Source organism: Hypanus sabinus, chromosome 3, assembly GCF_030144855.1.
Source record: "Hypanus sabinus isolate sHypSab1 chromosome 3, sHypSab1.hap1, whole genome shotgun sequence".
NCBI lineage: Eukaryota > Metazoa > Chordata > Chondrichthyes > Myliobatiformes > Dasyatidae > Hypanus > Hypanus sabinus.
In genome coordinates, this window is record NC_082708.1 from 168914514 (window position 1) to 168928313 (window position 13800).

General features: G+C 42.0%; 1 protein-coding gene across 3 annotated transcripts in view; it reads right to left on the reverse strand.

Moving 5' to 3' along the window:
- polr1a (RNA polymerase I subunit A) overlaps positions 1–13800 on the reverse strand; it is a 231470-nt gene that overhangs the window by 160467 nt on the left and 57203 nt on the right. For all 3 annotated transcript variants that reach the window (XM_059965629.1, XM_059965628.1, XM_059965627.1), the window contains exons 7-11: positions 13404–13490; positions 11249–11357; positions 10849–11017; positions 7113–7283; positions 1866–1988 (exon numbers count right to left, since the gene is read on the reverse strand). In XM_059965629.1, the coding sequence (XP_059821612.1) occupies positions 1866–1988; positions 7113–7283; positions 10849–11017; positions 11249–11357; positions 13404–13490 (659 nt within the window). The remainder of the gene's footprint in view (positions 1–1865; positions 1989–7112; positions 7284–10848; positions 11018–11248; positions 11358–13403; positions 13491–13800) is intronic.

Consider the following 13800-nt stretch of genomic DNA (forward strand, 5'->3'; position numbering starts at 1 on the left):
CATGCGGTGGACATTAGGACCTGGCGGTGCAGCTCTGAATCCGCAGTGTTTCTGTTCACGAAAATAATCACGATCGCCATTGAAAATAAAGTGGAAGTAATAAAGCAATCGGAAAGAGGTGAAACGCCATCGGTCATTGGAAAAGCGTTAGGCTACAGACGGTCAACAATCGGAACAATTTTAATGGAGAATGTGAAAGGCGCTGCCCCGATGAAAGCTACAATTATTACTAAGCAACACAGTGGTTAAATTATTGAAATACATATGTTTCTTAAGTATTTTTTATGCATAGAAAGATAAAATATATACTACATACTAAGAAAAGCATTTGACTAACTGATGCTAATGTTACGTCCATGACCCCCTCCTTTTTGAGAATCGCAAGATCACTATTAAGTCAGGTCAGGAGACCCAGGAAATGAGAGAAAGACATGCAGAATCCACAAAGAGTTTGGAATGTGTCCTGGCCTCCGAAAGGCGGAACCACTGCTAACGGCTATTGTCTCTTGGAGACGGAATTGTGTATTGAATACTGTACGATTCATCGAAGCCCCCGGGCAATGAACCGAGGGAGTTTGGTGGAGGGATTGCATCATCCCAACCTGATTGACATCTGAGACCCTGTGAGTCAGGATAAAAGAGGGTCTGGGGAACAGCCCCTTCAGACGCACCAGAAGAAATGCTAGAACTCCTGCAACAGCGTAATAGCGAAAGCCGGTGGAAAAGCCCACGTGCGTCCTTTTCTATTTGCCTCGGAATTGGTGGGTCTTTGCCACAGAAGCATGGCTTTAGCTAACCACAAAGGGGAAATCAGCCCCCAACGACTCTCGAAGGATTGACATCATAAAAGGAATGGGCAAGTTAAACACCCGTCTTTCTCTCCAACCAAAAAGCTGCAGCTTGAATGAACTTGAGTGACTTTTATATTTCCATCAGACAATACATTATCCCCTAAACAACAATAGAGCTATTTCTTATTGATTATTATTATACCTGCGCTTTTAGATTTAGTATTGACGACGTATATTATCTGTATGTTTGCATTGATATTATTTTTGTGTATTTTTATCAAAAAATACTATTAAAATAGTACCATCAGACTTCAACGGACCTCTCTATCTTAGCTGGTAAGTGACCCAGTTACGGGGTACGTAACACTAAATAATACCGGATGTACCCGTTCTGACTTCAAATCCGACTTAAAGACGGACTTAGGAATGGAACTCATTCCTAACCCGGGGACTGCCTGTACTTTTAAGTTATTTCTAGATTACTTATAATACCTAATACAATGTGAATGCTTTGTAAATAGTTGTTATACTGTATTGTTTAGGGGATAATGACAAGAAAAAAGTAGTCTGTATATGCTCAAGCAACGAGTGCTGGAGAGAGAACTTCTGGGTTTGGTTGAATCTGCGGATAAGGAGGGCCGACTGTAATTGGAATCACTTTTTGGGAAAGGCTACACATACTCAAAAATGCAGCTGTTAAGTGAGAGAGAACAGATTAATGTACATCCTCACACACTTAAGGCTGTTAATTTCCATTACTAAATGGAATTTTTATGAGGTTTACAGGACCACGGAGCTCCCTCTACTGGCACTTCAGTTTAGTCATGACATTCAGAGCTAATTGTTCATAATGACTCAATGAATTAGTTTTAATTTTAATAAATACGATTTGAAGACATTTCATTGTTCAGACTATTCTTCCAAGGAACCAAGAATTCAATAGTAATGTTAATATTGAAAAATCCCAATTCTTTATCCCTGTTCATTTTAATGCACTATGAAGCAAACATGTACAGTACCAAAGTTAGATTTAAAAGCAATGTCTGTCTACCAGGTCATATCTAACTACATTACCATTGGGACGCCAATCTCATTGGTGTTGATGTACATATCTGGACAGATGACTGAGCGGGCAGCATAATCTACACGTTTTCCCATCATGTGTTTGCGGAAGAGACCCTCCTTCTTTTCCAGGATCTAAATTCATAAAGAAAAGAGTAAACATTAGAGACAAGAAATCATGGAGATGGAGACAGAGGCGGGGTTCCCTACTTTACTTGCATCTTCAGAAACAGCTCTATTTCTATCTTTAATATCTTTATTTTTCCCTTTCAGGGTTCTTTTGAAGACCCTGACCTGGAGTTACACGCTGACTTCGGTTCTTTGCGGGAATAGGACCTGTTCCCGGGGTTTCAGGACCGGCTGTTGTTCGGCACGCCAAGGGTTCGGCCCGAGAGTCCGGCTGGTGTTTGGAAGCCCAAGATCTCAAGGCTCTGGTCAAGGGTCGATGTCCCGTGTGTCATTGAGGAAGTTGGGAAATCTTCTGCTGTGTGCCCAAAGACCCGAGATCTTTGTGATCTTCAGGCACAAAGCTCGAAAAAAGCGATGTAATGGTCTTTTAACATCGTAAACCAAAGAGTTGTTTGTTAGGTTTCCCCACTTGTGGGAAAAAGGGAGACAGAGAACCTGTGGCATGTTGAATGCCAGTGTGAAACGCAAAGTCTTTGGGGTAACTGCAAGTCTGTGTCTTTTCTATTGCCTTGCTCACACTTGAGTGCGATGCTTGCTTTTTTTGCCAGTGGGGGGAGGAGGGAGGGTGGATTATATTTAAGATGGAGGTTGCCAGGTTCCTGATTAATCAGGGAGTCAAAGGTTGCAGGAGAATGGGGTTGAAAGGGATAATAAATCAGCCGTGATGGAATGGCAGAGCAGACTTGGTGGGCTGAATGCCTAATTCTGCTTTCACGTCTTACAGTCTAAATCTAACATCAAAGATTGTGTATATTACCACATGCTACATCATGATTCATATTTTTGCAGGTATTAACAGAAAATAAAATAGAGTGTTACAAAAAACCATAACAAAGACTGACAAACAACCATATGCAAAAGAAGACAAACTGTGCAAATAAAAATTAGCACCGGGAACATAAGTTGTAAAGACCCCTTGAAAGGGAGTCAAGGTCATAGAATCAGTGAATAGAATCAGTATTGGTGAATGAAATTATCCAGAGTAACACACAAAAAATGTTGGAAGAACTCAGCAGGTCAGGCAGCATCTATGGAGAGGAATAAAGAGCCAACATTTTATCCACACTGGCTCTGGAGTATTAACTGTTCTTGAACCTGGTGGTGTGGTACCTAGAACTTCTGTACCTCCTGCTTAACGGTAGTCATGAAAAGAGGGCACATTCTGGATGACAGGAGTCTTTGATGATGGGTGCTGCTTTCTTGTGGCAAATGGTGATCCCAAGCACCTGCTGCCCTTGTCATGGTGATAAAAATTCATGCAGTGCTGTGGGAATAACTGGGATGAGGATTATAGTGCATTTTAGAGATGATGTACACAGCATCCACCATGTACCAGTGATCAAGGATCAACTTTGTTTGCCATAAATATTGTCATGCATTAGAAATATGTTATTAGGACATGCCATACAACAAAAACTAATAACATTCAACAGTTATAAAGAATTATATATAAAGTTAGAGGTTAAAGTACAGATATGGAATGAAATGTACTTAAATACATAAATACCATCATGTACAATGTAAACAGCAGGATAGAAAGAGGCTTAAAGAGTTTACAGTGCAGTGACAGAGATAATAGAGGGGGTGAAGTGGGCTAACTAGAATGGTTGATCAGAAAAACTTGATGAAGAAACTTATAAACTGGGGAATTTGAAGCAATTAAGAATGCTTTGACCTGGAGCAACACAAAATGTTGGAGCATCTATGGAAAGGAATAAACTGTCGATGCTTTGGGCCAAGACCTCTCATCAGGACTACCCTTCACCAGGCCAAAATGCCAACTGCTTATTCTTTTCCAAGTGTAAAGGGGGGTTTCTTTTTCTTTGTTACTGCGTCTGTTATTCAAAATGGCTTCTTTGTTTTGTTAAAAGTAGGAATGCTTCTTTGTTGCGAGAGAGTGCTGGAAGCTTGTTTGGGTTAAAATTTACTGATAACGAGAATTGTATTCCTTTGTAAACCAATTGGGATTAATGTTGTTCTTTCTTCTGAGTCTGTAAGCTATTGTCGGTGACCTTTTGGGGAGATCAGCACAAGGGGGTGAGAGAGAACGGACACAATGCTGTAAATTGGGCGAGGAACGGACCCCAAGCGGGGGTCCAAGGCCAGGAGGTACCCTGAGGAGAGGAGATGAAGCCTGATGTGCTTGGTTGACCACTTCGGATGGTCCTGAGCTGCGAGTCGAGGAGTTCGGAGGGGATCGAATGGTGGCCAGAAGACTTCAGTAATTGAGCTCCAACGGTTGTGCACGAAGTGGTTTGGACTTTGATAAGTTGGTGCCTTTTCTTTATTTTCTTTTTCTTCATACATACTGTATCGTTATTAATCACTTAGTTATAATAACCTTTATAAATTGTACTCATTTAATCGCATATGGTGTACTGTCTGTTTTTGGGTGAGGCGGGGACATCACACAGCATCCACACCAGCTGATTACCCAGTCTGGCAGGGCCGAAGGCTGCTCCCCCTAGACGAGAACGAGCTGAGCGAGCCTGAGGCGACCCAGGGGGTTACGCATGGATGTTACCTGACTTGCTGAGTTCCTCCAGCATCTTGTATTGTTACTAATGGCTTGGCCTGGATGTTAATACAGCCGAGAGCTGTTGTTGATGCTACATTCATCTAGGAAGTGGAGAGTGTTTTGACATCATGCTCCTGCCTTTTTCGTTGTAGGTAACAGATTACCTTTGTGCTGCAAGACAGGGCATCTGTCACAAGGTATGCAGCTTCGGACCTGTATTGTAGCCCGGTCATGCATGCAGTTAGTCCAGTGAGTTTCTGGTCAAAGGTGACGCCAAGGATATTGATGGTAGGAACTCAGAGACAGAAGGCCATTGAATGAATGAGGACTACTTAGCCATTGAAACAAGAGAAACAGAACATCACTGGAGACCACTGAGCCCATCGAGTCTGTATCAGCTTCTAGTATGGGTATGCCATCAGAACCACTGCTTCCTCACTTCTCATAAGACAATGGATTTTATTTTTCCTTAAAACTTCAATTGACTCTGCCTCCATGAACTACACTCTACTAAACTTATATTTTTCTCAATTTCCCTTGTTACTATTATACAATTTTAAATTAACATTGTCTGGTCCTTGAACCAAATGATAAAATGAACAGATTTCCTTTTCCCAGGGTTTCTAAACAAATCTTTCTTTGCTCCAAGGACTAAACTGCTTAACCGGGCTAACCCTGCAGCAGAATTCCCTCATCCATTTAACCATTCCCCTCAAGTCTTTTCTACATCTTCCCTTGAACATTTGTTTATCCTGAAGTTAGGTAACTAGAATTGGATGGAATACCCTAGGAGTGCCCTAACAAGTGCTGAATGAAAGTACCACCCAACTTCCCTGCTTTTACTGCATACAATGCTTATGAACTCCAGGAATTAAAAAGGCACTTCACTTGCCACATTCTCAACATGTCAACTGCCAATTTCAAAGATTTATGCATGCATTCACCCAGATTTCACTGTCTTTGTACATCCTTCAGCACTGTGCCGTTCAGTCTATACTGTCCCCTGTTCTCAGGGTTGCATACAGTAACATATATATACTTTAATAATAAAATTTACTTTGACCTTGCCTTTCTGTCAGAGCATTTCATTCGCACTTCTCTGTATTAGATGTCATTTATTTCATACAGCTCCATGAAGCATATCATAATCATTCATCCACTATCCAAACATGTAGATTGCCAGCAGAGTCCACTGGATGAGAATCAGTAATTACTTCCCCCCTTCGTTACCCAGGGCAACAAGCCTAAATACTCCTCTATGTTCATCCTTCCTCCAGCAACGTTAAGCCTCAGTAGACTACAATCACAAAGCACCTTAGGGCAGAAACAGACCTATTGGCTCATCTAATCCATGTTATACTGTTACTCTGTTTAGTCCCATCAAACTACACCTAGACCAAAACCTGCATAACCCTCTAAATCCAAAAGCATCGTCATATTACGAAGATACAGAGGTAATAGCAATGGTGCTGAGATAAGAGTTCAGCAGCAGGACAGGATTAGTAGACTGGGATTCTATTATTCATGAAAAAGAGATGACCTGACTGAGCTCTTCAGCATTATTAAAAGTGCGTTAATAGAGATATGAAAAAATAGTTTTCACTTGAGGGCATGAACACAAGTACAGATGTGAATATAAAAATAATCATCAAGTATTAAGAAATCCCTTTACTCAGTGGTGTGGAACTTGCAAAGAAAATGGGTGAAATTGAAAGTTTAAATGGACAGTCATTTAAGTAAGAACGAGTTGTTCTGAATGACATACAAAGAGCAGAAATGGCAGCACGGACTGGTGGGGCATGCTACCATATATATGTCAGCCAGGAGAGTACAGAACTACCTTCACTTAAATGTTCATGATAAACTTTAGGATGGGAAACATTCAGCAAAGATTCATTTTAAAGTGACCTACAGAATCTATACAAGCCATGGAACATTATGGATGTTTTAAAGTGTACATCATCATTAAATCATCAAAGCTTTCTTTAAAAAAATTACAATGCTTCTTAAAAGAAAATATTCCATGGTAAGGAAAAGAGAACCATGCAGCATAAAGGGATCACACCCTTAATACAGATGCACTTCCCAATCTAAAAAACATTGACCATTACTAATATAATTTTGGTCTGAATCTGTCAATCAATTGATTTTAGCTAAATAGCCTGCTCCCAGCACTAATCCTATTATTTCTCAATATCCAAAAATCTACCAATCTCCTAATTACCCTGGGGAACACATTTGACAACCGGCATTCCACAGCATCTTCGGGTGAAGAATTCTGAAAAGTCACTACTGACTTTCTGGGTGAAGAAATTTCTTTTCGGATCAGTCTGAAAGCCCTGACTCACAACAACATTAATGTTTTAAATAACAGTGAAAACAGATGGATGTTTGAAGGTTACAATTACCAAAATGATAATATACTGAAGTCCTGGGAGAATTTTAGACACAGCAATAATCAACACTACATACAGTGCAAATGAGCAACAATCCAATTAAACAGGTAAACATGAATGAAGGAAGATGCAACCAAGCTTAAAACTGTAGCTTACCTGCCGAATACCTGGAAATTTGTCAGTGATCAGCTTATCCATATCACTGTCAAAAACAATATTAACGTGGCTCTGAAGGTAAATCCAGGCACTGTAGAGTTTGTCTGTCAGTGTCTGGCCAGAAATGCCCGCTAAGAAGGAAAGGTCAATCCTGGATGAGGTGTCTTCTACCTGAAAGTGCAACAGCACAGTGCTTATAACGCAGTATGTCATCTTCTCTCTGCTGAACATGTATCCCTCTCTGTCTGCATTGCTCTGCCTTCCCTCATCTCAAGCAACATGGAAGTGTAACGTTTACCTCACTTGACAACTCATCTAGAGTATTGGGTTAATGACTCAAGACACGAGGTCAAATTGCAAGCTGGTTAAATGGAGTTAATTAAATTATAACTAGAAAGAAGCTTTGGTACCAGTGTAAACAAATCAGGTAGAAATTTGTAAAAAGGTTTGCTCAAGTAGCACAGACTGATAAATTTACTTCTGTTAAAACAGAAAATCGCTGCAAATACTCAGTAGGTCAGGTACCACCCATGCAGAGGAAAATTTATGATTTGGGTCAATAAGGTTACATCAGAACTAACCAAGACAGATTTGAGGTAGTCCAATCACAAACAAGAGAAAATCTGCAGCTACGAACACGAGGAAATCTGCAGATGCTGGAAATTCAAACAACAACACATATAAAATGCTGGTGGAACACAGCAGGCTAGGCAGCACCTATAGGAGAAGCACTGTCGATGTCTCGGTCCGAAACGTTGACAGCGCTTCTCCTTAAAATCTGCAGATGCTGGAAATCCAAGCAACAGACACAAAATGCTGAAGGAACTCAGCAGGCCAGGCAGCATCTATGGAAAAAGAGTACAGCCAATGTTTTGGGCTGAGACCCTTCATCAGGACTGGAAAATTAGGTGAGGAGTCAGAAGAAAGTGGGGGGAGGGGAAGAAGAAGCACAAGGTGATAGGAAACCTGGTTAGGAGGGTGGGGAGGGCTGAAGTGAAAAGCTGGGAAGTTGATTCGTGAAAGGCTGGAAAAGGGGGGAATCTGATAGGAGAGGACAGAAGGCCATGGAAGAAAGAAAAGGGGGAGGACCACCACGGGGAGGTGATGGGCAGGTAAGAGATAGGTGAGAGGGGGAAATGGGAATGAAGAATGGTGGGGGAGCATTACCAGAAGTTGGAGAAATCGATGTTCTTGCCATCAGGTTGGAGGCTACCCAGACAGAATATAAGGTGTTGCTCCTCCAACCTGAGTGTGGCCTCATTGCAACATAAGGAGGCCATGGACTGACATGTAGGAATGGGAAGTAGAATTAAAATGGGTGGCTACAGGGAGATCCCACATTTCTGGCAGATGGAGCGTGGGCGTTAGGTGAAGCAGCATCCCAATCTGCGTTGGGTCTCACTGATATGCAGGAGGCCACACCAGGAGCACCGGATACAGTAGATGACCCCAACTGACTCACGGGTGAAGTGCCGCCTCACCTGGAAGAATTGTTTGGGGTCCTGAATAGTAGAGAGGGAGGAGGTGTAGGGGGAGGTATAGCACTTGTTCCGCTTACAACAACAAGTGCTAGGAGGGAGATCAATGTGGAGGGAAGAATGGAGAAGTGAGTGGAGCAGGGAGCGATCCCTGTGGAAAGCAGAAAGTTGGGGGGGGGTGGGGGGATGGAGAGAAAGATGTACTTGGTGGTGGGGTTTCGCTGAAGATGACGGAAGTTGCGGAGAATTATGTGCTGGATGCGAGGACTGGTGGGGTAGAAGGTGAGGACAGGAGGATCCCTATCCCGGTTGGGGTGGCAGGAAGATGGGTTGAAGGCAGGCACACTCAAAATGGAAGAGATGCGGTTGAGGGCAGCATTGACGGTGGTGTAAGGGAAGCCCATTCTTTGGAGGAGGAGGACGTCTCCCTAGTTCTGGAAAGGAAAGCCTCATCCTGAGAGCAGAGACAGAGGAATTGAGAGAGGGGGTGGTATTTTTACAAGCAACAGGGTGAGGAGGTGGTATCGTCCAAGTAACTGTGAGAGTCAGTGGGTTTATAAACAGACATCAGTGGACAAGCTGTCTCCAGAGGAAAAGACAGAGAGATCGAGAAAGGGGAGGGAGGTGTCAGAAATAGACCAGGTAAATTTGAGGACAGGGTGGAAGTTGGAGGCAAAGTTGATGAAGTTGACGAGCTCTGCATGGGTGCAGGAAGCAGCGCCAATGCAGTTGTTGATACAGCGTAGGAAAGGTTGGGGAGTGATACCAGCGTAGGCTTGGAACATAGAAAGTGCCATGTAGCCGACAAAGAGGTAGGCATAGTTAGGACCCTTCCGAGTGCTCACAGTTACACCTTTTTTTGAATAAAGTGGAAAGAGCCAAAGGGGAAATTATTAAGAGTGAGGACAAGTTCTGCCAGACGGAGGAGAGTGGTGGTGGAGGGGTATAGGGACTGGACATTCATAATTTGAGGTTGATCAAGTCAGTGCTATAGGGGAGAGAGAGTTCAAGACCATAGCCTGGGGTACATAAAGATTTCAGGATGCAACAAGAATTGTGATTCATCATTCTCTCAGTACCTTGAATATATTGCATCAGGTACGGAAAGAGCGAAATTTCATTTGAAAAAGAAATCGACCTTAAACGTTCATTCTATTTTTCTCTCCAGAGGCCACCCACCTACTGAGTGTCCTCAGAACTTCCAGCTTTTATTTTTGAAAACAATCACCAAGTCAGGCAGCTTCTACAGAGAGAGAAAAAAGCAAGCAACGTTTCAGGTCAGGGAACTGCTGAGGAAAAGTTAGAAATCACAAATCAGTGTTTGGGAAAAGGTGGAGAAAACAGAGAATATGCTGTAACAGCATGGAGAGCAAGAAAGACATGGTGGTAAGAAAGGATGTTGAAAGCTTGTTAATTAACTGATATGTCTAGAGGAGAGAGAAACAGGAAGAAGAATAAATAAAAGAAATAAAACAATGCTAGAGCATTGAGACATGAAACATCACAAAGACACAACCACATAGTAGGCACGCAAGTGGCTATACTTTATTAGGAGTTTAAGGAGACTTGGTAATGTCACCAAAGATTCTAGCAAATCTCTGCAGATGTTCTGTAAAGACTATTCAAACTAGTCGCATCTCACCCTATTATCGAGGCTCCAATGCACAGGATCGAAAGTGAAAGAGGAAAGAAGGCCATGGAAGAAAGAAAAGCAGAGAGGAGCACCAGAGGGAGGAGATGGGAAGGCAAGATGATAAGATGAGAGAGGGAGAAAGGGATGGGGAATAGTGAAGGAGAGGGTAGGGGGAGCTCCTCCTCCCTTTTCCTTCTTCCTCTCCTATTAGGTTCCCCCTTCTCCAGACTTGTATCTCTTTCACCAATCAACTTCCCAGCTCTTTACTTCACCCCTCCCAGTTTCACCTATCACCTTGAGTTTCCCTCTCCCCTCCCCACTTTTAAATCTACTCCTCATCTTTTTGTCCCCCAGTCCTGCCAAAGGGTCTCAGCCCAAAACGTCGACTGTACTTTTCTCTACAAGTGCTGCCAGGCCTGCTGAGTTCCTCCAGCATTTCACATGTATTGGAATCTTCATCTGTTTTCAGCTACAAATGATCTTAAAAAGGATATTCTAAAACATTTGAACCATGTCTTTTTGTACATGAGAAACACCAGTCATTGATATCCATAAGTACACATAGTCAAGACAAACAGTAACTGACTTTCATTTACATAACTTAAAATAACAACTCCTTTCTTACCGGTGTTGCTATCTCCTCAGTCTGATTAGGCTGTTCGGGCTTCACCTGTTCCTGTGCTATTAAGGTCAGTAGCTTATGTATCACTTGGACATCTTTCATCACTGCTTGTAGATTTACAGTTTGCCCATTGGTGAACATCTGGTCTCCGAGCCGATTAATTGGACGAAATCTGCCACATATATTCATAAGGATACCCAAACCATGAGACATTTTATACAAATATAACATGAGTAAAGTTCTATTTCTTCATCACAATAAAAATTACTCCCAACAGTTAAAATATTCCACAAATTTGTCAATAATATATCTTTAATGTGCCATAGAATGGTTAAATTCAGCTCTACTTTAAGATGTAATAATGCAATCTGCAAGACAAGTTCCCTTTTGGAGATAATCTTACCTGGAAGGAGGAACAACGAGAAGATCAAGGAAAAACATGTCGAGGTTCCAGCTGGACTTTGAATCTCCGTGCATTTTCAAACCAGGAAATAGATACTTCAAGAAGAAGCCTAATTGAAATAATGAATCGATTTTAATTAGGGCATTGATACATATTTTGTCATTATTCTCAAGGCCTTCTCTCCCTCACCATGTGTAAGTAGTATAGCAAGGTTATTTTTGAACTAGTTTTGGATGCAAGTGTCACAGTTGTATCTGCCTAAAATAGGGAGCACTCTAGGCATATACTTGACAGCTAAAATGAACCAGAGAGAGACAAAAGGAAAGTTTCCTAAACGAAAGAGATTCTGTAGATGCTGGAGATCCAGAGTAACACACACACAAAGTGCTGAGCTCTTCCAGTATTTTGTGTGTTACTCTGGATTTCCTGCATCTATGGAGAGGAATAAACAGTCCTTATGTTTAGAGGCTCCTCATGAGGAAAGTCTCCTATCTACACTTGCTTCGAGGGCCCCAAAGCTGAATATGGACATCCCAATATCGTACCCAATGTGTTATTTTGGCATAGTTGTGAATTTCATTCAACCACAGGACAATGAGCCGAGTAGGCCTATTTTATTGGTGCATTAAGACCACAAGGAAGAGCAACACACTGGGAGTTGTGCATTAAACACAACCTGTACTGTGCATCATACAAGATAATGGAACAACTTAGGGGGTAGGGCAGCATCCACAGGGGGAAATGGACAGTCAACATTTTGGTTAAGACCCTTCATCTGCACTGAAAGATGGGAAGACAGACAGCATAAAGTGATGCACCAGAGCAATAGGAGTAAGCAATAGATAGACTGGTGGCACATTATGTGCCATGTGTTGTGATGTGGGCGATCATGGTCTTTCCACTAGCATGATTGTTCTTGGCCAATATTTCTGCAGAAGTGGTTTGCCATTGCCTTCTTTTGGGCAGTGTCTTTCAAAGATGGGTGATCCCAACTTTTATCAATACTCTTCAGAGATTGTCTGGCATCAGTCGTCGCATTACCAGGACTTGTGATATGTACCAACTGCTCATACAACCATCCACATCTGCTACCATGGCTTCACAGGACCCTGATCAGTGGGTTAAGCAGGGAGCTAAATTTCATACAGAGTTGAAATTCCAATGTAAGCTGGGAGATAACAGGTGGAGGTGACTAAGGACAGAAGATGATGGAATCTGATAGGACAGGAAGGTGGAGCACAGAATCAGGGAGGGAGATGGGTACAGGAGGGGAGGAGAACCAGTGAGAAGATGTGTCAGTGATGGACAAGAGGGCAGAGGAGGGGGAAGAAACCAGGTTTTGGGGTCGGGGTGAGCAAGATGCATGCATGTTTCCCATCCAACCAAGAGGAAAGCATTAAATTCCTTAGCATGGACATCACAACCTCAAGCTTCTAATTCTAATACAAAGTGGGCGCTGGCCACTAGAGTAAAACCAACACTGAAACAGCAAGAATGAATGCATCTGAAAAATAACAACAGCTTTACCCTTCAATCAGAATTCCACACTGGCCTAATTTACGGCAACCATACATAGAGTATAAATAAACTCCTGTAATATTAAGTTCCAAGGCCCAGTGTATGTTTGATTTGTTCCTACGAGCAGCAGAACTAGTTTCCCCTCTCTCCACTTTTAGTAATTGTCCATTCTTATCAGCCTGAAGGGTCTTGGACCGAAATGTCAGCTGTACTCTTTTCCATAAATGCTGCCTGGCCCGCTGAGTTCCTCCAGCATTTTGTGTGTGTTGCTTATCAGCCATATCTGCTTTCGATCCTATTCATTACAATGCTGTGGAGGTATAGTTACCATACTGAGAGACTCTTGTTTTAAGTTCTAAATGATGGGCATCTTTAAAAACAGGACTTGTTCAACATCAGGGGATGGCCTGTATTATCACTTCTGTTTTCATTCCTCTCTACGAAATTTTCTCCAGCCAACTTATTCAAACAATTATAACATGGTTCAAATCTCCTGAAGTGCATTGTAATCACAAATCGTAAATACAAGACATTCTACAGATGCTGGAAATCCAGAGTAACACATACAAAATGCTGGAGGAACTCAAAAGGATCTATGGAGAGGAATGAACGGTCGACACTTGGGACAAATATTTACCATCGTTGTTCCACAGTTCCATCACATGGTCTTTTGCAGTGATAGGTGTCAGGAACCCTCGTTTTCCAAAGAGTGAATCATCAAGACCTCAGCAAAAGATAATAAAAAATTAAATGCTTACTTAAAAGCGTGTTAAAATAATTTTTAAAAGCGTGATGAGATCATTAAAAAATACACACAAGGACCACTAAAAGAATTCGCAGTTTTTAAGCTTTCTGGGCACCAAAATACATCCCACAAGTGAAATCATGTTTGATAAATCGGTTAAACTACTTTGAGGGTGAATAACAGAGTGGATAAAAGTGAACAAGTGGAGTTAGCACGCTCAGATTGACGAAAAGCAATTGATAACATGCCACGTAAAAAATTATAGCACAAGGATGCACAAAGCGGGGTG